This window comes from Phocoena phocoena, chromosome 19 (assembly GCF_963924675.1).
Source record: "Phocoena phocoena chromosome 19, mPhoPho1.1, whole genome shotgun sequence".
Classification (NCBI taxonomy): domain Eukaryota; kingdom Metazoa; phylum Chordata; class Mammalia; order Artiodactyla; family Phocoenidae; genus Phocoena; species Phocoena phocoena.
The window spans coordinates 57,978,241-58,004,104 of NC_089237.1; the positions used below are offsets into that span (position 1 = coordinate 57,978,241).

Genomic DNA, 25,864 nt, shown 5'->3' on the forward strand with positions numbered 1-25,864 from the left:
TTTTCAATTATGACCTCCTGGAATTCTGATTAGACAGCTTCCAATCCATGCTTGTCCTCTTCTCTTTTATCTTTTCTCAGGGGTCTAGATGATTTCTTTTCTGGATTTTCCTTGTGTGTTTTTTTCTTTTCTCTTTTCTACGAAGACTTTATGAGGGCAGTTTTAAGGTCCACAGCGTAATTGAGGGGAAGGTACAGAAATTTCCTGTATGCCCTTCTGCCCCCGCACTTGCGTCGCCTCCCCCACTGTGAATATCCCCCACCAGAGTGGAGCACTTGTTGGCATCGGTGAACCTGCCTGGGCACATCGTAATTACCCAAAGTCCGTAGTTTACTTTAGGGTTCACTCCTGGTATTGTATGTTCTCTGGGTTGGGCAAATGTATAACGACATGTAACTGTCATTATGGTGTCATACAGAACATTTTCACTGCCCTAAAAATCCTCTGTGCTCTACCTGTTCATCTCTGTATACCTGCTGATTTGACCCTGGCAACCACTGATCTTTTTCCTGTCTCCACAGTTTTGCGTTTTCCAGAATGTCATGTAGTTAGAATCATACATAGTAGCCTTTTCAGATTGGTGGTGACTTCTTCAGATCTTTTAGTTCATTGATTCTCTCTTAAAATGGGTCTAATCTGCTATTGAGTCAGTCTTTAACATGTTATTTTAATCTAAAAGTTAGTGAATTTTTCATTTCTAGAAGTTTTGTTTCTTCAGGTTTGCCTGGTCGTTTTTTAGTTTCTTAGTCCTTTAGCCCTCCATCCCACTTTTGAGCCTACTTTTTATTTATTTAAATTTATTAAACATATATGCATTATCTGAGAAGCCCAATATCCCAGTTTTTGTGTATTTGAATCAGCATTTATTGGTTTCTTCAGATTCACACTCTTGGTAGCCTGTGGTTTTAACGGGTTTTGGCTGTGAATATATATCTTTGGATTTTTATCTTTGGTAATTCTTTGAGGACTCTGATTAAATTGCGTTATTGCAGAGTGTATTTACATTTGCTTTTTTAAAAAAATTTATTTATTTAATTCATTTATTTTTGGCTGCATTGGGTCTTCGTTGCTGCACGCAGGCTTTCTCTAGTTGTGGTGAGCGGGGGCTCCTCTTGCTTGAGGTGCACGGGCTTCTCATTTGCGGTGGCTTCTCTTGTTGCGGAGCATGGGCTCTAGGCACACGGGCGTCGGTAGTTGTGGCACGTGGGTTCAGTAGTTGTGGCGCACAGGCTCAGTAGTTGTGGCATGCGGTCTTAGTTGCTCCGCGGCATGTGGAATCTTCCTGGACCAGGGCTCGAACCCGTGTCCCTGCACTGGCAAGTGGATTCTTAACTACTGTGCCACCAGGGAAGCCCCTGCATTTGCTTTTGCCATACTTCTGGGGCCAGCTTCATTACTATCCCATTATCACTTAAAACTGAATTTTTGTCTTGGGTTTTCCAGGCCCTAAACTCTTAAGGCCTTCTGCCTGGTTTTGGTCTAATCTACCCTGTTTGGGCCCTGGGCAGCTGCCCTTGAAAGTGCAAGCCTCAAGTCTCTTGGAGTTGGTGGTTTTTCTCAGGTGAATGCCCTCTCTTTTGTACTTTTGCCCATCTTGATTTGTACTGACTCCTACAGGTCCACAATTCCTTGTCTGCAGTCCAGAAATCCAGAAAGCTTTGCCTATCACAAGTTGTTTTTCTTTTTTTTTTTTTTTTTTTTTTTTTTTTGCGGTACACGGGCCTCTTACGGTTGTGTGCTCTCCCGCTGCGGAGCACAGGCTCCAGACGCGCAGGCTCAGCGGCCATGGCTTACAGGCCCTGCCGCTCCGCGGCATGTGGGATCTTCCCAGACCAGGGCATGAACTGGTGTCCCCTGCATCGGCAGACGAACTCTCAACCACTGCGCCACCAGGGAAGCCCACAAGTTGTTTTTTAAATGAACAAAACTTGACCTGAAGGGATGTGAGCTTATTGCAGTCATGAGTGCGATCGTCTCACATGCTGCTGGGGTATTAAAATGGTATATATAGGGACTTCCCTGGGAGTCCAGTGGTTACAACTTTGGAAGCAGTATTGTAACAAATTCAATGACGACTTAAAAAAATTTTTTAAATGGTATATATAAACACAGTGCGTTACCTCTGTAAAAACCTCAAATTCCGAATGCTAAAATATTAGTGGTCCCAAAGCTTTCATATAAGGAGCTTGCTTGTACTTGTTTCTGTTTCTCACTATTTGCCACAACCTCTGATGTAGTTTTCAAAAGCATTTTGGGAGAATTCAGTATTAGGAAGTGTTTCTTTGAACATCTAGTGAGGCCTGTTTCTGGAAATGAAAGTCCAAAGTCTGTTTCTTTGATTGTAATACACTTTATTGTTTTTGGAAACTGTTTTGGTGTTAATTTATTTCAATAGCAGTGGAATAATTAAAAGAGTACTAGTTTTTCATTTTTTGTTATTTAAAAATTTTGCATGCAGTGAATTAGACACCTTTTGATGTGTATTTGAGTTTTAACACATGCATAGATTCCTGTAACTGTCATCTGTTAACTTTAATAATATAATAGCCAGTCATTTTACCAGCAGAAGCAAGTTTACTTGGAAATAGCCAGAAGAATTGCAGTTTGAGATATGCGAATTGTGGTGGACCATAGGCAAATCCAGAGAAGGGGAGCTTGCTTTTTTTATATGGAAAGGCTAGGGCACCGGTAGTAATCGGAGACCATCAGAGGAAGCTGGGGGGTCCAAAGTGTGGAGCCTTCTCATTGGTTGGGCTGCTACAGTGTCTGATTGGCTAGGCTGCCCTGGGGCAGAGAAAAGTTTTCTTCTTCCTGCTGGATGATAGAATAGACAACACCTTCGCGTTGAGACATAGGTGCTGGTCTCTTCCTGTTTGGGGTAATGAGGATGCCTCGCGGGGTGTGAGAGCTCACCCTATAGGCCTGTCCCCACTCCAACTTTAGCTGAGGTTTCTTTAACTCCACACATCACAATCAAGATGAAGAACAGTTCTGTCGCCTTTGTAGTTAAACCCTCTATCCCACCAATTGACAACCACTGATCTGTCTCTTTTTTTTTTTTTTTTTTGCCTTTTCTGGAGTGCCATATAAGTGAATTTATATAGTATGTAGCCTTTGAGACTGGCTTCTTTCACTTAGCATAATGGCTTTGAAGTTTACCCATGTTGTTTCTGTCATTGCTTTCTATAGCTAAGTTCCGCTGGATGGATGTTCTATCCATCCACCTGTTGAACCACGTTTAGATTGTTTCCAGCTTTTGATTATGAATAAAGCTGCTTTAAACATTTGTGTACAGGTTTTTGTGTGGACAAAAGTTTTTATTTCTCTGGAGAAATACCTAGTAGTGGATTTATGTGTTAAATGTGTGTCTAATTATATGAGAAACCGCCAGACTGTTTTGTAGAGTGGCTGCACCATTTTGCTTTCCCAGCAGCAATATATGAGAGTTCTAGTTGCTTTATTTCCTTGCCAGCGCTTGATGTAATCAGCTTTTTGTTTATTTGCGGGGTTTTTTAGCTATTCTGATAGATGTGTGGTGGTATCTCATTGTGGTTTTACTTTGCATTTCCCTAATGTCTGAGGATGTTGAATGTTTTTTCATGTGCATGTTTGCCGTCTGTATCTTTGGTAAATTGTTCCAGTCTTTCCCAATATTTTATTGTTGAATTTTGAGGTTCTTTATATGTTCTGGTTATAAGACTTTTATTGGCTATGTGACTTGCAAATGTTTTCTCCCAGTTTATAGCCTTGACTTTTCATTCTCTTAACAGTATCTTTCAGAGGCCAAAAGGACTTTTTTGATTAAGTCCAATTTATCAACTTTTTTCCTTTATGGATTGTGCTTTTGGAGTCATACATAAGAGCTCTTTGCCTAATCAAAGGTCATGAAGATTTTCTCCTGTGAGATACAAGCTGTGGTGGTTAGGTCAAGTTTTTTTTTTTTTTTTGTGGCACCCGGGATTCTCACTGTTGTGGCCTCTCCCGTTGCAGAGCACAGGCTTCGGACGCACAGGCTCAGCGGCCATGGCTCACGGGCCCAGCCGCTCCGCGATATGTGGGATCTTCCCAGGCCGGGGCACGAACCTGTGTCCCCTGCATCGGCATGCAGACTCTCAACCACTGTGCCACCAAGGAAGCCCTTAGGTCAAGTGTTTTTTTTTTTCTTGTCACATGTGGATCATTCCATACATTATTAGTTAAAGACTACTCTTATGCCATTGAATTGCCTTTGTACCGTGGCCATATTTGTGTAGGTCTATTTCTGGACTCTCTGTTCTGTTCCATTGGTATATGTCTGTTCCTTTACCTGTACCACACTGTCTTGATTACTATAGCTTTGTAGTGAGTCTTAAGATTGGATAGTTTGAGTCCTCCAAGTTTGTTCTTTTTCAAAATTGTTTTTTCTATTCTAAGTCCCCCCCCCCCCCCCGCCCCCGATATAAATTTTAGAATAATCTTGTCAATATCTACAAGAAACCGTGCTGGGATTTTTATTGGAGTTGCATTCAGCCTATAGGTCAGTTTGGGGAGAATTTATGTCTTAACTGTATTGAGCCGTAAAATCCACAGATATGATGTGTGTCTTCATTTACTTGGGTCTTTGATTTCTTTCCTCCACATTGTATAGTTTTCAGAATACAGATCCTTAATGTGTTTTGTTATTTGGTGCTATTGTGAATAGTATGATTAAAAATTTTTTGTTTCTAGTGTTTTTCATTGCTAGTACATAGAAATATCAATATGATTGACTTTTATATGTTGACCTTCTATTCTGTGGCCTTATTACTCACCTGTTATTTCTAGGAGCTTTTGTGTAGATTGCTTGAGTTTCTTGTCTTGTTCGTGATCTTAGAAAGTATTCAGTCTTTCACCATAAAGTGTGAGGTTAGCTGTGGGTTTTTGTAAATACCCTTTATCAGGTTGATGAAGTTCCCTTCTCTTAATAGTTTACTGAGAGTTGTTGCTGTTTGAATCATGAATGGTGTTGAATTTTGTCAAATGTTTTTCCTGCGTCATTTGATATGACAATGTGGTTTTCCTTTTCTGGTCTGTTAATATGATGGATTACATTGTTGTTGTTTTTTTTAATATTGAATAAGCTTGCATTCCCAGGGTAAGCCTCATTTGGTTATGGTGTATTAGTCTTTTTATATGTTGCTGGACTTGATTTTCTAATATTTTGTTGAGCATTTTTGCATCTGTTTAGATGGATATTGGTCTGTAGTCTTCTTATACTGCTTTTGTCTAGTTTTGGCATCAGTGTAATTCTGGCCCCATAAAATGCGGTGTCATTTCGTGGAAAACAGCTGAGAGTATTTGTTGCCTAGTGGTAAAATTTAATTTTACAAGTGAAACTTAGAATTTGGAAAACTTCTATTCACCACCGTGTGCTCTAACAGCTTTATAGAGTGTTCTGATAAGATCATTGTGATATTAATGATATGATTTTTTTTATACCATATGATGCAATGCATCAACATTTGTAAGATCTTCATAAGTCAGCAAACCAGTATTTTCTACAATATTTGAAAATATATGATGTTATAAAATCAATCATGAGTAAAAGACTCTTTAAACATGGGAGATAGACCAATAGATATTAATGTAACAGAATACAACAAGTTCATTATATGGTTTCAGATTCCACCTTCTAATTAACCTTTAAGAAACTACCACTTTTCAAGTTTTGGTATATTATCAAAGAAGAATATATCCACAGTTATCTCAGAAAGCTATTAAAATACTCCTTTTCCCAATTACACATCTCTGAGGCCAGCTATTCTTGATATAAATAAAAGAAAACCATTTCTTTATTCATAACACTTCTGACACCAAATATGTGGGTTTCCCACATTAAGCAAGTCTCTAATTCTCTGTGGACAGTAACTGGGTACCCTATAGTTTAATTCATTCTGACACTACCCGGAGTTATTGCAGACGCCCCCAGGTTAAGGGCTCAGTCCAGAAGACTGTCCCCCCACTTCAGATGCCAGTGACAGGTCCCAAGTTGTCACCTGTACTTCTGGCCAACCAGCTATAAATCAGGGGTTCCCACTACCCCTTCCTCTTTCAATAATTTGTGACAACAGCTCAGAGAACTCAGGGAAACACTTTATGTTTATTAGTCTATTATAAAGGATATCATAAAGGATAGAAATGAACCGCCACATGAAGGGGGTACATAAGTCAAGGTCCAGAAGGGTCCCAAATGCAGGAGCTTCTGTTTCTGGGGTTGGGGTACATCACCCTTCCAGGACATGGATACATTTGCCAACCCAGAAGCTCTCTGAACCACTTCATTTAGGGGTTTTATGGTTCTGTCACGTAGGCCCAGTTGAGTAAATCATAGGCCATTGGTGATTAGCTTGACGGTCCCTAACCCCTCCACCCTCCCCAGAGGTTGGGGAGTGGGGCTGAAGTTCCGTGGTTTGCTTCTTTGGCAACCAGCCCCACTCTGCAAGAGTCACCTCATTACCATAAACTTTTCCCCTGGTTGAAATCAGAGGCTTATTATAAATAACAAAAGATGCTCCGTTGGCCCCTGCCACTCAGGAAATTGCAAGGGTTTTAGGAGCTCTGTGCCAGGAACCAGGACAAAGACTATACATACATATACACACATGTACACACACATACATACTATATATATACACACATACATACTATATACACACATACTATATATATACACACATACATACTATACACACATACATACTATATATATACACACACATACTATATATACACACACATATACTATATGTACACACACATACTATATATATACACACACATACATACTATATACACACACATACTATATATACTCACACACACATACTATATATACATACACACATACATTATATATACGCACACAAACTATATATATATACACACATACATACATTATATATACACACACACATACTATATATATACACACACATACACACATACTATATATATACACACATACATACTATACACACATACATACATACTATATATATACACACACATACTATATATACACACACATATACTATATGTACACATACATACTATATATATATACACACACATACATACTATATACACACACATACTATATATACTCACACACACATACTATATATACACACACATACTATATATACATACACACATACATTATATATACACACACACACATACTATATATATACACACATACATACTACACACACATACATACTATATATATACACACACACATACTATATATACACACACATACTATATATATATACTCACATACATACTATATATATATACACACACATACCATATATGTACATACACACACATACATTATATATACACACACATACTATATATACACACACATACATGCTATATATATACACACATACTATATACACACACATACTGTATATATACACACACTATATATATACACACATACTATGTATATACACACACATACCTACTATATACATACATACATACTATATATACACACACATACTACACATACACACATACTATATATATACACACACTATATATACACACATACATACTATATATATACACACTATATATATATACACAGACACACACATACATACTATATACACACATATACATACTATACATATACACACATACATACCTACTATATATATACACACATACTATATATATACACATACATACTATATATACTATATATACACACATACTATATGTATACACATACTATATATACACACACATATACTATATATACACACACATACTATATATATATACACACACATATACACACATACTATATATATACACACACACATACTATATATACACACACATACATACTAGATATATACACACATACATACATACTATATATATACACACATACATACTATATATATATACACATACTACACATACATACTATATATACACATTTACATACTATATATATACACACATACATACATACTATATATATACACACATACTATATATACACACACATACATACTAGATATATACACACATACATACATACTATATATATACACACATACATACTATATATATATACACATACTACACATACATACTATATATACACATTTACATACTATATATATACACACACATACATACATACTATATATATACACACATACTATATATATACACACACACACACATACATACATTTCTTCTCATATCATGAGAGCACAGTATATTTCAACCAAAACAAAGAAGCACAACAGATTGAATGCCAAAACAGATTTGAGAATCTAACAGTTTGTTATCAAGAGGAATAGAGATGCAAAAATGTAAATTGATGCCCTCTTCTCATTAATTTTTTTCAGTTTGGGAAACAGTTATTTTCTGTAAAAAATAGTATTTATGTTAACTTTTAACAGATTTAATATTGTTAATTTAAACAATAATTTTTTCTCATTTTAATTTTTAATACCTTACTATCTATAGATAAAACTCACATAAACAAAAGCTCTTTAGGGTCCTCAGTAATTTTTAAGATTTCAAAGTCCCAAGACTAGGAAATTTGATATTCACTGTTTTAACGTTCCAGGGTTGTTGAAGGTCAAATGAATGTGTTCATGAATATGAAATTTGGTAGAATATGTAAAATGTAGATTTAAAAATGATCGTTGAGCTCCCGCTATGTAAGTCCTTCAGGTCAGGACTTTGGAGAGGAGAGATGGAAAGAGGACGTGTACAGTGATTGCGGTTACTCATCAGCTTGTGAGCTGAGGTGAGGAGGGCCGCGGGGTCACATGTATCTCCTCTGCTCCAAGAACCAAGCAGTGCAGAAGCAACGTTACCGTGGAGGCTGTTTTGTCCTAAGTATATTTACAAAGATATTTATTTGTAATAAAAGATATGTTTGTGTGTGTGTGCCTGGGCGCACGGCAAACAAACCTTGCTATTCATGAATATGGTCCGTTACTGGTCCAAGTTGCTTTTTGATTTTTGAAGTTGTCCCCTTCTTACCTTGCAGGTATAGAACAGGATGCAGTAACTACTTTTACCAAATATATATCTCCAGATGCTGCTAAACCAATACCAATTACAGAAGCAATGAGAAATGACATCGTAGGTAAGCAGTGCTTGAAGCTATGGCACCAAAAAAAAAAAAAAATTTGGTTATTATTAAGAGAATTTTTCATGAACATGTAATTCAACATATACCTTCCTTGTCTGTTTTCAGGCTACTTTATTATATCTGATTGTAGCTCACTTCAAAAGTTTCCCTCTTACTTGTTGGACCCAAATTATGAGATTTTTGACTTGAATAATAGTAGCACATGTTTACTGAGTACTTGCTGTGTTCCAGACAATATTCTAAGCATTTCCCATTGACAAACTCATTCAATCTTCTAAAGAACTTTGCAGCATAAATACAGTTATTATTTTATAAGTGAGGAAGCACAGAGAAGGTAAGTAATTTGCCCAAGGTGACAGCTCAGACACGGCAGTTAGGACTTGAAACCAGACCCCTACATGGTAACTAGTATGCTATTCGGCAGTGTTTTTCAAACTCTGGATTAGGACCAGTCTCCTCATAGGTCCTCACCCCCCTGCCAAAAAAGACTAGACTGGAAAAATCAAAGTGCTTCACAGTAATAAGGGCAAATACACACCACTTCAGAACATTGTTTCCATCATATGTACATATATATACTGAGTCACATAAATATATTTTTCTGTAGGTCATAATAAAAATGTTTGAAAGTTTTGACTATGTTGTATCAGAAGGACTTCAGGTACACCTGTAATCACAGATACAAGTGGTTGATTTATTCATTGAACAGATATTTATTATACTCTCATCAAGTCCTAGCACTAAGTTTTGAGTTTTTAATACAAAAATTAAGTGTTTTTGATTTCTGAACGAAAGCCTATTATTCTGCTCCTAGCAGAGTCGACCCAGCCTGGGCCTCTTTCGGTCTCTCCTCGTCATTGGGGACAGCAGAGCCCCTCCCGGTCTCAGCTGAGCCTCTTGAACTGGCCGCATACTTCCAGGGCACACCTGCTCTCTGCCACAGGCTGCCGGGTGCTGCCCCCATTGTTTCCTTTTTCTTCTCCCTCGCAGACGCCTGTGACACATGGGTCTTGTGGCTGTTGGTGGCTGTCCCCGTCTGCTTGTATTTTGGAGTTTTCACCCAGTTTTGTTGTAGATGTTGTCATGGGATTTTGGTTTTTCTATGTAGTTCCTCTATTTCTATCTGAAAATTTGTTGCTACCATCTTTTATACTTTCCTAGACCAATTGTGCCTAATAATAATTGTTAGGTGTCCGAACAGATTAGCATTTGGCTATTTGAGGAATTGGTTGGCTAGTAATTCCACTGGGTGTTTGTACCAATTGATAACTAAACTGTCTGGGGTAGGTGAGAAAAGGAGAGAGTTTTGAGTCAGACATTTTAAAATGAAGTGTCACTGCAGTTCTAATTTTCCTTTCTTTAAACTTTATCAAATTAACGATGTAATCCCATGAGGGGAAAAATCTGAAGGATCAAGTTGATAACATTTAATGATCAAGAAGTTTCCATTCCAGTGTGTATGTCTTTAGACCACTCACTCACTTTTGCTCTTTGGGCCTCATTCTTTTGAATCCTGCCCTAATTATTTGTCTCCTCTTCCAGCTGGAATATTTTAATATAGCTGTACTTCAAGTAAGTTATAGTTTGAAGAAGCCTCCACTTAAGCTTTTATTGTGTATCCCACCTGCCTGGTTTTGTTGTAGATGTTATCTCTGGGTTTTGGGTGTTGCTATTTAATTTGTTTGTTTTTATGTGGGGAATTAGATTGACCTCAAAACTGTGCTTCCACTGCTTGTTCCATCTTCCACAAATCCTTGAAGTGGTGGAATTTTTAAAATATTGTGGAGGTACAGTTGACAGAATGTGCTGATGGTTTGGAAGTGAGTGGTGTGAGAGGAAAAAAGGAATCAAGCATGACTTCATTTTTTTTTTAACAATATATTTTTTAGAAGTTTTATTTTTATTGATTGATTGGTTGATTGCTGCGTTGGGTCTTCGTCGCTGCGCGCCAGCTCTCTAGTTGCATCTAGCAGGGGCTACTCTTGGTTGTGGTGCGTGGGCTTCTCACTGTGGTGGCTTCTCTTGTAGAGCATGGGCTCTAGAGCGCAGGCTCAGTAGTTGTGGCGCACAGGCTTAGTTGCTCCGTGGCATTTGGGATCTTCCCGGACCAGGGCTCTAACCTGTGTCCCCTGCATTGGCAGGGGGATTCTCAACCACTGCCCCACCAGGGAAGCCCTGACTTCATTTTTTTAAAACCTGCATACCTGGGGGAGTATTTGTAAGGTGAAGAAGATGCAGGAGTAATGGCTGACGGAGAACATCGGGAGTTTGGGTTTCAGACATCCAAATGCTGAGCACCAAGTAGGCAGTTGGATGTTAACGTTAGGAGCTCGTGAGAGAGGTCCAGGTTGGAGATGTATGTTTGGAAGTGATCAGCCTATGGTTGGGTTTAGAGCCATGAAACTGAGTAACATCCCTGGGAGGAATGTGGTGAGTGAGGACGCGAGGTCTGAGGACTGGGTGCTGTGGCGGGTCTAACATCTGGAAGAAACAGCCAGTAGTGGAGGCCTTCCTGCATCAGCTGTGTATCAGGAGAGCAGTTTTTTCTGGAAGCCAAGTGAAAAACTCATTCTGGGAGGAAGGGAGTGATCAAAGATGGCAATTTGCGCTGATAGGTTAAGTAAGGTGAATACCAGGAATGGGATGGACTTGGCAGTGGTGGGCATCTTAATTACAGTGGACCATTAGGGACAAAACTTAACTGGAGGCATCTTAAAAGCAAATAGGAGGAGCGGAGACAGCAAGTGTGGCAACTGTTCGAGGCATTTTACTCAAAGGTGAGCTGGCAGGGGGTGTTAGTCAAGGGACAGTGGTTTGGGGTTTTGTTTTTAAGGTGACGTGTCACAGCATGTAAGGTGTATGACAGTATACAAACACATATATATGTATAACATACAAACAGTTCATAGCTGGTGAGAATGCGGCAGTAGGAGGAAGTTGATACAGTAGGGAGAGGGGGCAGTTGCTGTAGAAGAGGTGCCTTGAGGAGGTAAGAGAGGATGGGACCCGGTACTCCTAGAGTTTTCCAGATAGGAGCGAGGACAGTTCATCTGTAGTAGCAGGAGAGATTGCAGAGTCAGTGATGCGGCAAGTTGGTAGAGGTGGTGGGAGTGGATGGAATTTGTTTTCTGATTGCTTGTTTTCCAAGTCATCAGCAAAGAGGGTAGAGAAAGAGGCGCTAAGACGTCTACAGAGAGAGGAGGTGTGCTGTAATGGACCAGGTAACTGTAGCACGATCCTTGGGTTTCATGAAGGTCCCACTAAGGTCCTGAACTTGAAGTGAAACCAGCCATCGTGGTGGGGTTTTTCCAGTCATGTTTAAGAGCTAGCTAGTAAACAGCTTATTGATTTGTTGCAGTTTATTTAGGCAGTTCCTAATTTTAGCCCATTTTATGTTTTAAAATTTCTACCAAATAACATTTTGATAAACAGATAATTCTTTCACAAATCCGTAGTTCCTTAGGTTACAACCCTAGAGATAGAATTGCTGATCGCAAGGGTATGTTCATTTTTAAAGCTTATGCTATAAACTGCCAGATTGCCCCCCATAAAAAGATACACCCATTTATATGCCCACTAACACAAGTGTCAGTTTTCCCATGCCCTTGCCCAAGCATATGTATCATTAAACAATTAAGCTTATGGATTGTTAAAACAATTTTGTGCCAAGCTACTAGACAGAAGGTGGTGTGCCGCCTCCTTCTAATCTATAATTATATTTACTTGGTTACTAGTGAGCACACATATCTTTTTATATTGGCCGTTTTATATTTGTTCTTTAGTGAATTTTTCTTCGTGTCCATTTTTCTTTCAAGACTTTCTTGTTAGTTTGTAAGAGCTCTTGATACATGAATGAAAACAATCTGTCATTCGTAAACTGTCATATATGCTGCAAATTTTTTCCCCCAGTTTACCCTTTTGTTTTGTTTTGGGGTGTTTTAAGGTTTAGAAGTTAATTTTATATTGTTGACTCTTGATTTGTGCTTTTGCATTTATGCTTAGAAAGACCTTCCCTACCTCAAAATCAGCTGTTCACCTGTATTTTCTCTTAATTCCATTTAAAACCTGCTCAACTTTACGCCTTTACAGGTACTTCCTACTTTGATTTACAAATGTGTATAGTTTGGATTTAGAGGGAAATTATTTACCATTTCTTTTACAGCAAAGATTTGTGGAGAAGATGGGCAGGTGGATCCCAACTGTTTTGTCTCAGCACAGACCATAGTCTTCAGTGCAATGGAGCACGAGTACGTCGATTTCATATTTCCACGTTGTGCATTCTGGGTAGTTTGGGTTCAGCCTCAGGAATAACTAAAACCAAACTATCTTTGAGGATTTAAATATTTTGAATGTTTACAGGATCTTATAGACATTTCCTAAGACTATCTTGGGTAATGGTTTCTTTTAAATATAAATTATGTGAGTTCTATTAAAAATAAAACAGATTTTTATTTTTAATGTTAGCATTTCCTAAGTTAAAAGAATTTATTTTTAATTCCAAAGTCCTTAGGGGTGATTGTGACTGTAGTGTGATATAGTAATTGGTTTATCTATTTAAACAATGCATGTCTTCAGGTGGATATCCTGATTTGTTAGTGCATGCTTTAAGCTTAATGGATGCCATATTACTAAATCCACATAGATTTGTTGAAACTGCCTCCAAAGTTTTCTTAGATTAATTATTGCTGCATGCCCTCAAAAACAATCTCCATATTCATTCTTTTTCATTTAACATTTATGAAAAGGGTGCTATGCCCAGTTTGGATGTAGTGCCTGCTTTGAAGGAAATTACAGCCTAATAAGAGAAATAGGGCATGTTCTTTGCTTACTGTAATATGAGGTAGCGTGAGTTAGCTATCAGAGGAGAGCTGCACGTCATTACGAGGTGGGAGAGATTACTTACAGGGAGAGGAATCAGGAAGGCGCCATGGGAAGGGAGGTCACGTTGACCTAGGCCGTTAAGATGCAGTAGCACAGTGGGGAAAGAGTGTGTTCTTCCCAGATGAGCCCTTTCTTTGGTCGGTCCCTCAAACTTTACCTTTTCGTCCACGTGCAGGCACTTTAGTGAGTTTCTGCGAAGTCACCATTTCTGTAAATACCAGATTGAAGTGCTGACCAGTGGAACTGTTTACCTGGCTGACATTCTCTTCTGTGAGTCAGCCCTCTTTTATTTCTCTGAGGTAAAGTCTGCATTTCCTTTCACACTCTGTTAGAGCATTCCAGCCTCTGAGCTGTACGTGCTGGGCCCTGTCTATAGGAAATAACGTAGAAGACACAAACCATTTCCAAACTGATCAGGTGGATTTAAGTACTGTGATTACTGTTTTAAGTTGTATCTAATGGCAAGAGTACTTGAATGGCATTAGTCAGACTAAAGAGAACATGAAAATTCAAAGTAAAGTAACTCTAATTTTGAAAAACCTAATTAAACTGCTTATAAGAGAATGCAGATTTTTAGTTATTTAGAGCTGTTTTAAAACCACGAAATTTGATACTTGATTCCAGTGCATAAGTGTTTGCAGAGCAGACTTTAGAAGAGAGAAGGAAAAGTAAATATTTTCCTACTGTCTTCATTTTACTTTAGCCACTTGATAGGATTGCCCTTGATCGGACTGAAGCATTTGCAACAAGCAATGAGTATATATTCATCTCTGTGAGGCAGACAGTGTAGAGTGATGGGATTTGTTAGGCTTCAGCAAATGAAATTCTTTTGTTGCAAAGCAAATGACTATTAAGTCGAGATAAGAGGATTCCCGGTCTCACAAAGCAGTAACTTAGACTCACACTTGCCTCCTGCCTCTTGACAAGGATACAGTTATTCAGCTGATTTGTGTTTTCACTCCCTCTCTTTGCCTTAAGTTTAAGTCAGCATTTGTTCAGGTTAGTATGGCCGCGTGGAGTGGTGGAAATGATCAGGTATAAAAGATTTGGTTTGGTTGGTTTACCTTTTGTATGTTTGCCAGCGAGGAGCCACTAACCCATCTCTAATTGTTACTCCAGTCACTGAAGTTTGCATTCAGCTGTGTAGTGGTTGCTTTTTGTTGTTGCTGTTAGGTTTATTTTTTGTTTTTCTCTCCCTAAAAGAATATTTAAAAATTATTCAATCTCAAATAACTGTAAGTTGCAGACTGGCATTAACTGAACAAGTGGATCTGTTTTGGGGTGGGGGGGTTTCTTTTGTGGGTTTTTATTTTCCTTTATGTCCTATATTTTAATAGTTGGGGCTTAGATATAGACGAGAGATAGTAAGAGAAATCTGTGTATAGCCTGATTTTCCTCTTGTGTTTTTCCTTCCCAGTACATGGAGAAAGAGGACGCAGTGAATATCCTACAGTTCTGGTTGGCAGCAGACAACTTCCAGTCTCAGCTTGCTGCCAAAAAGGGCCAGTATGATGGGCAGGAGGCACAGAACGACGCCATGATTTTATATGACAAGTGAGTCTTAGTGATAGACATATCCATCTTTCTGCGAATATTGAGTACTTGAAGCGTATTTCAGAAGTCACCTTGGTCTCTGCCGCCAGGGAGCTCACAGGGAGCCGCATGAGAGCTGCTTTTCATTGGTGTGTTCAGAGTAGGGGGTTCTTAGAATAAGTTGCTGGCGGGGCAGGGGGAGGCTTGTGTGTGGCAAGCAAGACGATGGTGGTGAAGGCCACTGAGGGCTTCACAGAAGGGAGATTTGATTGGCGACTGAAGAATGGATTGAATTCTGCTAGCGGGGAAGGACACTCTTGGCAGTCATCGGTACGAGCAGCGCCATAGAAACTGCGTGATTGACACTTGGTCAAGGGAACAGGAGAAGATGAAACTAGCTGGAATCTATTGCAAAGGGTCTTAAATGTCTGTGTGGGGTATACCATGTTTTCTGGTGCAAGTCTGCTCAGCCAGATTAACTGCTTGGTGAAGAGTAGTTATTCATTAGTTTTCACTGAAAATGAGAGGGCAGCACAATCTTAGTGAACAGAATTGAAAACTATGTCTGTCCCCCCCTTTCATCTAACTTTTCTTGTTCTATAAAGAAATGTGTTATTTGTATCTGTGAGCACTTGCTAAGAAGATAACTTGAGAGGCAGAGAAAAATCCATGGGATATTAGGGTTGGGAGAGAGCTGAGAGCATCTAGGTCAGTGGTTCCTGAACATCACCGGGCTGGTCCGTGCTCCTGTCGGCATGAGAGTCACCTGGGAGCTTGTCAAAAATAGGTTTCCAGTCCTCTTCTCTAAGAGATTCTGATTCAGCAGTTTTGAGGTGTGACCCAGGAATCTGATTCTGATGAATAGCCAGATTAGGGAGCTGGTTTGATTTTCGCATTTTGCAGATGAGAAAACTAAGGCTTTCAGGGGTAGTGACTTTCTCCAAGTCACAGGGCAAATTAGTGGCAGAACTTGAATGCAATTCTAATGTTTGTCCAGTGTTTATTTTTGTGCAATATATTTGTGGGAATATATTATATAAGAAACATTGTTATATGGATGTTAATGTAGCAAGCATTTACCTTTAGAAATTTGAGGGAATTCCCTGGTTGTCCAGTGGTTAGGACTGCGCACTTTCACTGCCGGGGCCTGGGTTCAATCCCTGGTTGGGGAACTAAGATCCCACAAGCCGTGCAACACAGCCCCCCAAAAAAGGTCTGGGCTGCCCCAAAATTCAAATCGTGGAGGAATATTTGCCAACTTAGTTGTTGCATGATGGGAGACTCACTTTTTGTTAAGAAAATACTGATAGCGAGATAAAAGAAGAGTTTTCTCCTGCTGGAATAGAAGAGTGGCAGTGGTAAGGTCCTGCCTGGAGCTCAGTGCCATGCAGAGCAGAGACCCTGTTTTCCCACTGGATCCCATTTTCAAATTGGGAGCCATTTTTAAATGAAGATTACTGTGTGACATCCTCCCGGCACTGTCATTTTAACAGCTCCTGCTTATTTGTTTTTCTATCTTTACTTTTTAATATCATGCCTCATCAGCCTGTCTGTATTTGTATCATGGACAGGAGTCAGAAGCCACAGAATGCTCAAAAGACAACATATATGTTTTTCTGCTTTTAATGCTTTTTTTGTATTCAGTTTATAACCAGTTTACCAAAACACCAGTTGCATTATATCCTATGAAGTTAGAAAGATTTGAGTTATCATTGATTACTCCTTTTCCTTTCTACACCAAATCATTAGCAAATCCTGTTATTCTACCTAAATACATCAAATTCATCCACTTCACCCTCAATGCTATTTTGTTTTGAATTCCTACATGTATGTTATGTATGCCACATAGTTATGCTGGTATGTTCTCCTTTGTACCCTGTGCAGGGATCTTTTCTGTTCTCTTTCCAGGGGACATGCCCATGCCTTACCCTGTTTTAAATTTGTTTCTTTCTCCCAAGCACTGAACAGAGACTAGGTGCCCATTAAACGTGTGCAATTGGTTTCTTTGCCTCAGTTGTAACCTGACCTGGAAAATCTTAAACAAGAACCAAAGATGGTGGCAGGCAGATAGGGAGGGGCACGTTGTCTCAGATATCTATTTGGCGGTAGGAATACAGGTTGCAGCAGGGCTGTCATCAACCCAGCTCTATAGTCCTAGGTCTGCAGGAGCCTCATAGAAGGTTCTGTGGTGTAGGTGCCAGAAATTGCTTATGATTGCTGTGAAGTTGGGGTTTACTTTGGCTGTCTTTCTGCCATAGGTACTTCTCCCTCCAGGCCACACATCCTCTTGGATTCGATGATGTTGTACGACTGGAAATTGAATCCAACATCTGCAGGGAAGGTGGGCCACTCCCTAACTGTTTCACCACTCCGTTACGTCAGGCCTGGACAACCATGGAGAAGGTAACCAAAACTTGAAAAGCATTAAACTACAAGAAATTTTTAACTGGTGGAACCCAGAAAATAGAACATGGGGAAAAGCAAACAGAACAGAACAGTGGAAAGTTGAAGCAGTGCAGCAGTGATGAGAGCGGGGGCTTTGAGTCTGACTTGGTATGTATTAATCTTAACCTTCACAGGCTGAGTGACTTCAGGCAGCTACTGAAGTCCTTTAATGCCATGTTCCTCCTCTGTGAAATGGGGCTAATACAGATACTTAGAGTTATTTTGAGGATAAAAATGAGGTACGACGTGGAGAGTGCTTATTAGTAACGTAAGCATTAAAAAATGTTAACTGCTATTATTACTGTTATTATAACATCTTTTAGATAATTAGTATTGAGCAAAGTTAGCTTAGGGATGATCCAAATATTTCACCAGAGCTCCCCAGCAGGGTTGGAGCACTAGTTTTCTGCATCATGATCACTTACAGAGTATCACTAACGGCTGCTAATAAAGTGTTGGAATTTGTGAATCAGTTGTTCTTCTGATGAACTAAAGCAGATTTTACTGGGAATTGCAAGAGCCCAGGATAAGCCCACGAGGTTATTTTGCTCATATGTGTCATGTGCATCTAGGTGGAAAGGGATTAGGTAAGCACTGCCACATGATACCACACAGAAAAACTGAACTTCAGGAATATGGAGGAGTTACATATAAAAATCAAATCGGGGCTTCCCTGGTGGCACAGTGGTTGAGAGTCCGCCTGCCGATGCAGGGGACACGGGTTCGTGCCCCGGTCCGGGAAGATCCCACATGCCGCGGAGCGGCTGGGCCCGTGAGCCATGGCCGCTGAGCCTGCGCGTCCGGAGCCTGTGCTCCGCAATGGGAGAGGCCACAACAGTGAGAGGCCCGTGTACCGCAAAAAAAATAAAATAAAATCGTTAAAAGGCTGGTAGTAAACTGGATAGACTATCAGCTATTGTCCAAGGTCGATAATTTTTTCATGATTAAAATTAAAATTTTCTGATCTTAAAGGAAAAGTTCAAGATATGTATCATATAAAGAATGTAAACTTTCTGGGTAATAAAGTTAAAATACAGAGAAAAGCAAAATGTAAAAATATTTCTTACTAACTGTGTATCTAGGGAACTTATACTAATTTTAATTTTTAAGAGTACTATCAAGTAGGTACACGGTAAAAAGATACGTATGCTTCGTTCCCTAATACTTTGAGTATTTCTCTGCTAGGTATTGTTGTTATGGGGTAAACAAAAAAAGAAACATAGCTTCTGCCCTCCTGGAGCTCTGTCTATAAGGAGAACACATATTAAACACAGACATAAATATTTACAGTTGTGCTAAATGCTGTGAAGGAAAAGTTGGTAATAGGAAATGCCAATAATAAAGATGGGAACTTAACATCATTAATAATTTTTAAATGGAAATAAAAGTATCCATGTACCATTAGACATTTATTTAACAACTATTTGAAAAGACAGAACCCAGTGTTGGGAATCCCATGTCAAGACAGATGCCTTGATGATGCTAGTGATGCATCCTCCACATTTATCAAAGCTAAAATGTTCATATCATTTAACTTAGTAATCACACTCCTGGTAATTTATCTTAAGGAAATCAGATCAAAAGTGAAAATCAGTATATACACAAAGACTTCAATATTTATAACAAGAAAAATGTAGCTTCAAATTAGATCCCTCCCTGGTATCTAAGAAGTCTAGATAATCAAGTCCATTCAGTAGTTTCATGGCAAGTTTTCTGAGGGAAAAAATCTATAAATTGTACACATTGTAGTTTTAGTTACAATGTAAACTGTGTACAAAGGGATAATACTTGGAGTGTAAGAGGAGTAAAATCGTGTGCTAGCTGGTAGCATTGAAAGTAAAATTTTGTTGTAAAATAAAGTTTTAGTGTATTTGATTTCAACTTTAAAATAAATTGTATCCTCTCTTCAGGTATTTTTGCCTGGCTTTTTGTCCAGCAACCTTTATTATAAATATTTGAATGATCTCATCCATTCGGTTCGTGGAGACGAGTTCCTGGGAGGAGGTGTCTTGCTGACGGCTCTGGGCTCTGCCGGCCCCACTGAGGACTCCCACCCCGGGTCGGCCGACAGCTCTGCTGTGCAGGTAGTGAGCCCTGTGCCTCTGCGCCAGGATTGTTTCGCTCAGATCTTAGCATCAGATCCCGTTTGTAGCTTTTAGGTGGTAGAAAAAACAAAGGAGAGATAAAATTAGCCTACTTACTATATATGCTAACCAAAGTCTTTGTGATGATTAACAGTGTGTCATATTGTAAAGATGTCAGACCATTATTCTGCTTGACACTGCAGCTCTTGCTTTATTTTTTTAAACATTTATTTATTTACTTATTATGTATGTATGTATGTATGGTTGTGTTGGGTCTTTGTTGCTGTGCGTGGGCTTTCTCTAGTTGCAGTGAGCAGGGGCTACTCATTGACTTCTCTTGTTGCAGAGCAGGGGCTCTAGGTTCCCGGGCTTCAGTAGTTGTGGCTCTTGGGCTCTAGAGCGCAGGCTCAGTAGTTGTGGCGCACGGACCTAGTTGCTCTCTGGCATGTGGGATCTTCCCAGATCAGGGCTTGAACCCGTGTCCCCTGCATTGGCAGGCAGATTCTTAAACACTGCTCCACAAGGGAAACTCAGCTCTTGCTTTAAATAATCAAATCACATGACATATTTATAGCCTCCGAAAAGTTGTTTGTATAATTATTTGGGAAATTTTAGTAACTAAATTTGGAATGCTTTTTTAGAGAATAATTGAGTGAACCCCTAGATTTATTAATATTTCACTGAAGAGCTTTTGGTTTCATTTTGAACTATAATGCCATTGTACATTTCCTTAACCTTTTTGTTTTTTTGGAGTGCTTTCATATATCAGGCCTTCTCTGACTGTCTGCAAAATCACACAAAGTGGGTTATGCCCAAGAACAGAGTAAGGAGGTAGTAAAAAGTTAATTGATTTTATTGAAGTCACACAGTAAGTGGCAGAACCATGAATATATTCTCTGTCTAGTTTTTTTCCACCGTAAGTTTAATAATATAATTATTTTCTCATCACTATTGGCAAATAACTTTTGACCCTGGGCCTTGGATAAATTTTCTTAAGTTTTAAAACAGTGCAGTTTTCTTGCCGTCAACAAGGCTGTCCGTCCTCAGTACCTTTTCCTCTTATTGAGGTTGCATAGGAGGTGACCTGCTGAATGTGGTTGCCATTTCGTTTTTTGATATAAGCTGGAATGCTTTGTTTTTATTTAGGTACTTAAAAGGTCTAGGTGCTAACCATAAAATGTAGTTTACATTTTTGGTTGAAGTATAATAACATATACAGAGAACTCTACATTTCATAACTGCATACAGCTCAAAGGATTTCGGTAACAGACCTAACCCATGTAACCATCATCCAGATCAAGGCACAGGCCGCGTTATCAGCAGGTCAGAAACTCGCGCCCCCCCCCCCCCCCTCCGGTCACTATCCTCCTCTTTTCTCTCTCTCTTTTTTTTTTGTAGAGCCTTATTGAGATATAATTCACATACCATACAATTTATCCATTTACACTGTATAATTCAGTGGTTTTTTAGTATGTTTATAGAGTTGCTAAACTCTCACCACAATCAATTTTAGAACATTTTTTCACCCAAGAAAGAAACCCTGTATCCTTTCACTATCACCCTCCTAATCCTCTGTCCTCCAGCCCTAGGCTACTGCTAATCTACTTTAACTTTATGTCTCTATAGATTGCCTATTCCAGACACTTCATATAAGTGGAACCATACGATATGTGATCCTTATGACTAGCTTCTTTCGCTTAGCATGTTTTCAAGGTTCATCTGTGTTTTTAGCATGTATTAGAATTTTGTTCATCCTTATGGCCAAATGATATTCCACTGTACAGACACACCACACTTTGTTCATCCATCAGCTCGTCAACATTTGGGTTGTTTCCACCTTTTGGCCGTTACGAACAATGCTACTGTATAATTTTTGTGTGGATATGGGTTTTCATTCCTCTTGGGTATATACCTAGGAGTAGGATTGCTGGGTCGAATGATATCTGTTTAACCCAGTCTTGGTAACTGTTGCTTTGTAATAAGTTTTGAAATCAGGAAGTGAGAGTCCTCCAACTTAGTTCTTTTTCAAGATTGTTTTGACTGTGTGAGGTCCCTTGCAATTCCATGTGAATTTTAGGGTCAGCTTGTCAATTTCTAGGACAAAGCTAGTTAGGATTCTGATAGGGAGGGAGTACTTTGACTCCACAGATCAATTTGGTGAGGATTGCCATCTTAACAATACTTTGCAGTTTTCAAGTATAATTCAGTATTTCTTTTCTTAAATTTATTTCTAAATGTTTTATTCTTTTTGATGCTATTATAGATGTAATTGTTTTCCCAATCTCACATTCAACTTGTTCATCGTGTTTAGAAATACAATTTTTTTTAATTGAGGTAAAATTCATTTAACATAAATTTAAGCATTATAAAGTACACAATTCTGTGACGTTAGTATATTCACAGTATTGTGTAGTCATCACCACAGTGTTTCATCATCCCACAGGGAAGCCTCGTGTCCATTAAGTAGTTACTCCCCATACCCACCTGTTTTTGTTTGTTTGTTTTGGGTTTTTTTGCCATACGCGGGCCTCTCACTGTTGTGGCCTCTCCCATTGCGGAGCACAGGCTCCAGACGCGCAGGCTCAGCGGCCATGGCACACGGGCCCAGGCGCTCCGCGGCATGTGGGATCTTCCCGGACCGGGGCATGAACCCATATCCCCTGCACCGGCAGGCGGACTCTCAACCACTACACCACCAGGGAAGCCCCCCACCTGTTTTCTTCTAAGAGTTTTGGGCCTTTGGTCCATTTTGAGTTAGTTTTATGTATTATGTGAAGTGGGATTCAACTTTATTCTTTTGCATGTGGATATCTGGTTGTCTCAGCACTATTTATTGAAGAAACTACTCTTTCACCATTGAATGATCTTGGCACCCTTGTTGAAAATCATTTGACCTTAGATAGATGGGTTTACTTCTGGACTCTCAGCTCTACTCCATCACCTGTGTGTCTTTACTTAGACTACATTGGGTTTTTTTTGTTTTTTTTTTTTTTTGGCGGTACACGGGCCTCTCGCTGTTGTGGCCTCTCCCGCTGCGGAGCACAGGCTCCTGACGCGCAGGCTCAGCGGCCATGGCTCACGGGCCCAGCCGCTCCACGGCATGTGGGATATTCCCGGACCGGGGCACGAACCCCTGTCCCCTGCATCGGCAGGCGGACTCTCAACCACTGCGCCACCAGGGAAGCCCTGCTACATTGTTTTGATTACTATGGTTTGCAGGCTCTGTTTTGAAATCGGGAGCTGTGTGTCCTCTGACTTTGTTTTTCTTTTTTTTCATTTGCAAGATTGTTTTGGCTATTTGGGTCCCTTGTAGTTCCATGTGAATTTTAGGATCAGCTTTAACGGTTTGGTCAGGATTACACTGAATCTGTAGATTCCTTTAGGGAGTATTGCCATCTTAACAATATTAAGTCTTACAGTCCATGAACATGGACTATCATTCCACTTATTTAGGCCATCTTTAATTTCTTTCAGCAGTGTTTTGTAGTTTGAAATGTACAATTCTTACACCTCCTGGAGTCAGTTTATCCTCGAGTATTTTATTATTTTCAATGCTATTATAAATAGAAATTGTTTTCTTAATTTCATTTTCTGATTGTTCACTAAGTGTATAGAAATGTAACTGCTTTTCGTGTGTTTATCTTGTACCTTCAACTTTACTGAATTCATTTGTTAGCTCTAATAGTTTTCTTGTGGATTCTTTAGGATTTTCTATATGTAAGATCATGTCATCTGCGAATAGTAATAGTTTTCTTTCTTATCAACTTTAGATGCCTTTTATTTCCTTTTCTTGGCTAAACTGCTCTGGCTAGAACTTGCAGTATAGAAGTGGTGAAAGTGAGCATCTTTGTCTTTTTCCTGATTTCTAAGAGAAAGCTTTCAGTTTTTCATCATTTATTGTGATGTGTGGGATTTTTATAAATGCTCTTTATCAAGCTGAGGAAGTTCCCTACTATTCCTAATTTGTTGAATGTTTTTTATCATGAAAGGCTGTTGGATTTTATCAAATGCTCTTTCTGTATCAATTGAAGGGATTATGTGGGTTTTGGGGATTTACTCTGTTGTTATGATATATTACATTAATTAATTATCAGATGTTAAACCAACCTTGCATTCTTGGGATAAATTCCACTTAGTTGTGGTATATAATTATTTTTATATGTTGCTAGTATTTTGTTGAGGATTTTGCATCTGTACTCCTAAGAGACAGTGGTCTGTAGTTTTCTTTACTAGTGATATCTCATTTTGGTATCTTACCTCAGTGGCCTCATGGAAGTATTTCTCTGTTCTTTTATTCTGGTGCCTCTCTTTTTAATTATGTGCCCTTCTCAGCATGTAAAGAGAGCCCTTTTTACCCCTACTGTAGAGTGTTCTATAAGTGTCTGTTCAATTATTTTTTTAATTTAACCTATGCTTTAGTCATGGATGTTAAATGTGTTCCTGTCTTTTGTTACTTGAAATAATGCTGCAATAAGTATTCCTGTGTATAAGTCATTTTGCCTAAGTGTGAGTCTGTCTATAATTGAATTTTTAGAAGTGGAATTTCTGGGTCAACCCATGCCTCCGTATTTCACAGAAGTACCAATTATGACTTGCTTTTTATTTTTGTGGGCATGAGGAGTAGGAGATAGAATGCTGGTCATTTTAGAAAGTTTCCTTTATCTTCTCTTCTGTCACACGGCCACACTGAGAATCAAAAGCATTCATGTTTATCCTGTAAAAGTTGGGCTTTACATTTATTAGGCAAGATACATATGCTTGGAAGAATGGGAGTTTTGCACGTTTGGGAACATAAGCACGTTTGTTGGAACTTCAGTCATTAAGGAAAATACATTTGCCACGTAGACACATGTGTCGTACGCTTTAGTATTGTGCTTCCCTCCTGTAGTTATGTTCAAGATGACATTTCAGAATCATTGCTGTTAAACATCTCATTAGTGACAGGGTTGAGTGAAAAGTGCATGTGTTTCAAACACTGAAGATTTTGTATGAATCTGTTATTCCAAACCCAGGACTGATTTGACTCCTGAATAACATACTACTAATTTCACAATTTCTGTTGTAGTCTAGTGTGAAAAAAGCCAGTGTTAAAATTCTGAAAAATTTTGATGAAGCGATAATTGTGGATGCTGCAAGTCTGGATCCAGAATCTTTGTATCAACGGACGTATGCAGGGTGAGCATCTTTTTTATTTTTTAATTTAAAAATTGTTTTCTACTCTGTTGAATATACCTGCAATGCACTAGAGCATGGTTAAGGGTGAAGGCTCAGGAGTGACTTCCTGGGTTTCAGTCTTGGCTCAGCCGCTTATGGCAAGCTACCTAACCTCTTTGTGTCTCAGGTTTTTCATCTGTAAAATGAGGATAATATTCCTGCTTCCTTGGGCTGGTGGGATTAAATGAGATAATACGTGAAAAGCATTTAAAACATTGCCGGATGTCAGTGAACACTCGGTAAATATCATTGACATCATTATTCTACCACCATATACAACTCTGATGAGTGTCACGTTTACATAGTGTGTTTTAGGCTATCTCTTCCACATTTCATTGGATTCGTATGTTAGCTATTTCAAAGTCTGTCTTAAAACCAAAACTAAACTACAAAGATGCCGATATCATTCATCATGGACTGTATAACTATTACTGTTATCCCTCAGTAACTGCAGGGGATTGATTCCAGGACCCCCTCGGATACCAAAATCTGAGGATACTCAGGTTCCTTATAGGAAGTGGCCTAGTATTTTAAGCCTGTATAAATC

General features: G+C 39.0%; 1 protein-coding gene across 1 annotated transcript in view; it reads left to right on the forward strand.

Moving 5' to 3' along the window:
* Window positions 1-25,864, forward strand: part of AKAP10 (A-kinase anchoring protein 10) — a 54,110-nt gene that overhangs the window by 16,330 nt on the left and 11,916 nt on the right. Inside the window, exons 5-11 of the mRNA XM_065897124.1 lie at window positions 9,056-9,154; window positions 13,323-13,407; window positions 14,217-14,340; window positions 15,459-15,595; window positions 17,833-17,977; window positions 19,930-20,103; window positions 25,169-25,278. Coding sequence (XP_065753196.1) covers window positions 9,056-9,154; window positions 13,323-13,407; window positions 14,217-14,340; window positions 15,459-15,595; window positions 17,833-17,977; window positions 19,930-20,103; window positions 25,169-25,278 — 874 coding nt within the window. The remainder of the gene's footprint in view (window positions 1-9,055; window positions 9,155-13,322; window positions 13,408-14,216; window positions 14,341-15,458; window positions 15,596-17,832; window positions 17,978-19,929; window positions 20,104-25,168; window positions 25,279-25,864) is intronic.